Source organism: Gavialis gangeticus, unplaced genomic scaffold (assembly GCF_001723915.1).
Source record: "Gavialis gangeticus isolate Ggan-Ray unplaced genomic scaffold, GavGan_comp1, whole genome shotgun sequence".
NCBI classification, from domain to species: domain Eukaryota; kingdom Metazoa; phylum Chordata; order Crocodylia; family Gavialidae; genus Gavialis; species Gavialis gangeticus.
The window spans coordinates 156,110,364-156,113,968 of record NW_017728992.1 but is presented as its reverse complement, the minus strand read 5'-3'; the positions used below and the strand labels follow the sequence as shown (position 1 = coordinate 156,113,968).

The following is a 3,605-nucleotide window of genomic DNA, read 5'->3' as shown; positions in this document are numbered from 1 at the left end:
ACCTTTGTGCTCTTTTCAATATCCTATTTTAAGCACACAGCAATTGTTTTTAATAGCACCAATAATTTCAGATAACTGTGTCATGCAAATTCAGACAGCATGCAGCAGGTTTGTTTCTTCCTGAATCAGCACAATTGTTACAAGGCACTGCTTGGTATACAAAGTCATCATAAACAAAAAACCAAAAGATTTCCAAATTCGAGTAGACAGTTATGTCTCAGTATGTTCAGTCAATTCATCATTACCTAAGCATGGTTAGAAAAACTTAATCATTTGCTGGAATTAACCAAAAGATTTATCATGCACATTTTAATCCCACCTTCCAAAAAAATCCCAACCACACAGAAATGGTAAGGTATCACTATCAAAATAAGGATGCATGTTAAATAAGAGATATGCTTAATTTTCCAATCTTCCACAAAAGTCTAATCTAGACATAACTCAAGTATAAGATGGAAAAAATCTGATACATTTGCAACAGTCTATCCCTGCAGAATAGTGAAAAATTTATTGTCTAGAAAATTCATGTATTGGAGGCACACTGTAGTTGAAGATACTCAGGCAAATTTTATGGCTAGAACAGAATTTTGAGAGAACTCCGACTATACATTTCCTGAAAAGCAGCTCTTTATGGTTTAAAACACCAATTGTAACATAATGGAAAACCTTTTTTGGTCCTTAATCACTGCTGTCATCATCGTCATCATCATCATCAGATACATCATTTAAAGAGGATTTAGGTGACTGGCTGTAGGAGTCTGATCTAGTGGGCTGACAAGTAGTCATTTCCCCACTGGAAAGAAGATCATAGCAGAAGTCGCAAATTCGCACAGGCTTGGAGGACTGGCTTGGAAGAAGAAACCTCTTTTCAGAACAGGGCCCACAAACAACAAAACCACATTTGCGACAGTGATGACGACGGTTTACAGGTGTAAATTTTGCTTTCTGACAACGCATACACACTGTGGCCTCTGAGTCAGGTACCCAGACAGCTGCATGTTCATTACTGGGAGTCTTTCCACTTTTGGAAAGCAAATCAGACACACACTTATTGATGTGGTTCATCCATTCGGACTTCTCTGTTGCAGTGGCAGCATAAACAGCAAAAGACTTAGTTGGTGTCTTGATAAGCCACCCATTGCGTAGGTCCCCCTCATCTTGGATGGAATCAATAGTGACATTTTCCAATGGTATTATGTGTTGTTTGTTGTATTTTTTCTTCTGGATGACAATGTTCCCATACACAAGAATATCATTGAATAAGAAAAACTGTCTTGCTTTGGGTTTTTTCCTGCACAGCTTTGTTAACACACCTTCTCCAATCAGAACACGACCAGGAATAGTCAAAGGTTGACCAGCTGCTCCAAAACAATTTTCTACTATGCTTATTCGTCTGGTATTTGCTTCACTGTTTGCCAAGCGATCCACCATCTTTTATAAGTACCCTAAGATAATACAATAAAAAAAAATATATATATATAAGACAGATATAATCACATTTTACAAACAACATAAAATTACTTTAAATTGTTCAGGGGAATGGCAGTGGAAAACACTTTGTTTCAAATGCAGCCAAGTTCACTAAGAGATCAGTTTTCAACTACTGATGACTCTGGTGGCATAGTTGAAAAGACAAGGATCCACTTAGTTCCCACTGGACATGTAACTACATTACAAATCCCCACCATGAACAATACTAATAGTACCCTTGCTGTTAAATCATCCAATGACAGGTCAAGAGACTAATTTACCATCCATGTTCCTTGACCAGTGATCTCAAGATTTTCCAAGTTACATACCCTATATTAAAATAAGTTTGATATGCTGCTATGTACATGTATGATTCAGTGTTATAAATAATAAAAAATAAAGTTGATCACTGCAACCATACTACCAAACCTCTGCAACAAGAAATACCATTGAGTTATTTTTGTTCATTTTTCTCCATATATATTTTCACTTTCCCTTCTGCCTTCCCTTTTTCCCCTCTCTTCTTATGTTCTAGAGTATTAGTATAGCTGGCACTGTCCTATTTATAGTATATAACTGTATATAGTACCTTAAACTAGGCATAGCATTGCTAAATTGTATTGTTCATAGTCAGCTCCAGACTGAAAACTCCATTTGCTCACTTATAAGTGGCAACTCGGAAGTTTTCCTTGGTAAGAATAGGGCTCTATGTTATCAATTTCTAAAAAACATTATGCTCCTGATATGTTTCTAGATGATTAAGGTTGCAAAGACAGTATTTCAAATATAAACAGAAAGGGCAGTACAATACAGGTGTTCTCATATTTCAGGAGAAAACTCTTCAACATATCTTTTGTTCAGAGCCTTGGTGGTACACAATAAAAAACTTGAGACTAATCAGTTTTATACCTGTCATTCACAACTTTAAGGACTTTTGGGAATCATCTCATTTCAATACTGAGAATGCTATGAGCAGAAGCAGGTACTGGAAATCAGAGAGAAAGAAGAATTTATATACTTCCAAACAAGCTGAAAATGGAGACTTCTTACCACAAATCCTCAAAGTGGCCAAGAGAAAGCAACGCAAGAGGATTTTTTGTATGTTAGAGATCAACACAAAAGATGGAGCCCAATTCCTGGCACAGGATCAAAGAACCATGTGGTAGCAGAAATCTTAGCCTCTGCAAGATTAGCTTTTGACCAGATTACCACCCATGGTGATCATTAGTAGGATTCATTCAACTTTGTACCTCCTGGTCCAATCTTCAATCAGACAGCAGATTCTTCCAACTGGTATAACATGGGAGGGTATTACAGATTTAGAAGTCAGGAAGTACTCTGAGCCCTGATACTGTTTAATAGGTCTAATTAGAATTGGCTTTAGGTACAGAATTCTGAACCACTATAATATATCATTATAGGCTTACCCTAGTGCAGTAATGTTGCTCTTTAACAGAATATCATAAATAATCCCTTCAGCAGAAACACGCTGGAGTATTTTGTAATGAGATTTAAAAATAAAAACAGATTTCTGAACCTGAATGGATCCTACTTGGATAATGTATTTTAGTAAATGAAAAAAGTTACAAACGTCACCAAAATCAAACCTCCTCTCTTACTCCCATCACACACAGTAACAATTATGCATACAAATGCAGTCAGTGTTAAACCAAGCATGCTTTCCTGAATGCTCATTCTGTACAGCAATACTGAACAGAAGCACTTTCAAGCACTATCTAAATTCATGTGATGTGTTCTGACAAAGTGAATTTCAAATGACACTTGGTAAGTGTTTTAAGTCAACAGCCTCCTGCCTACTGGCCTTTTGGTATTTCAGCTTTCCTGAAGAATCCAAGTTGCAGTATTGATCTTGAGGGACAAAACTGCACTCCCAACTTGAAGGTTCTGCACAAAGCCTGTCTTGCTATTGAAGTTTCTTGGATTGAAACTCCTTTAGTTAGCTTGCTGTAATATGTAAATTCTTTAATTACACAAATAAATGTTGGAGCTTGTTGTGCATTTTCATTAAAGCAGCTATTCTCCCCACTGCACACTAAGATTACATACAGTACTTTAATCTCAGGAATAGATGGATCAATGCTTTATATACCATTATGTTTCCTGAGGTGGGTGGG

The 3,605-nt window shown here is 36.6% G+C and overlaps 1 protein-coding gene across 2 annotated transcripts in view; it reads right to left on the bottom strand.

The window, feature by feature from the left end:
• Window positions 1-382: 382 nt before the first annotated feature.
• Window positions 383-3,605, bottom strand: part of PLEKHF2 (pleckstrin homology and FYVE domain containing 2) — a 20,590-nt gene continuing 17,367 nt past the window's right edge. For both annotated transcript variants that reach the window (XM_019527960.1, XM_019527961.1), the window contains exon 2: window positions 383-1,445. In XM_019527960.1, coding sequence (XP_019383505.1) covers window positions 679-1,431 — 753 coding nt within the window. In that variant the 5' untranslated portion in view covers window positions 1,432-1,445 and the 3' untranslated portion in view covers window positions 383-678. The remainder of the gene's footprint in view (window positions 1,446-3,605) is intronic.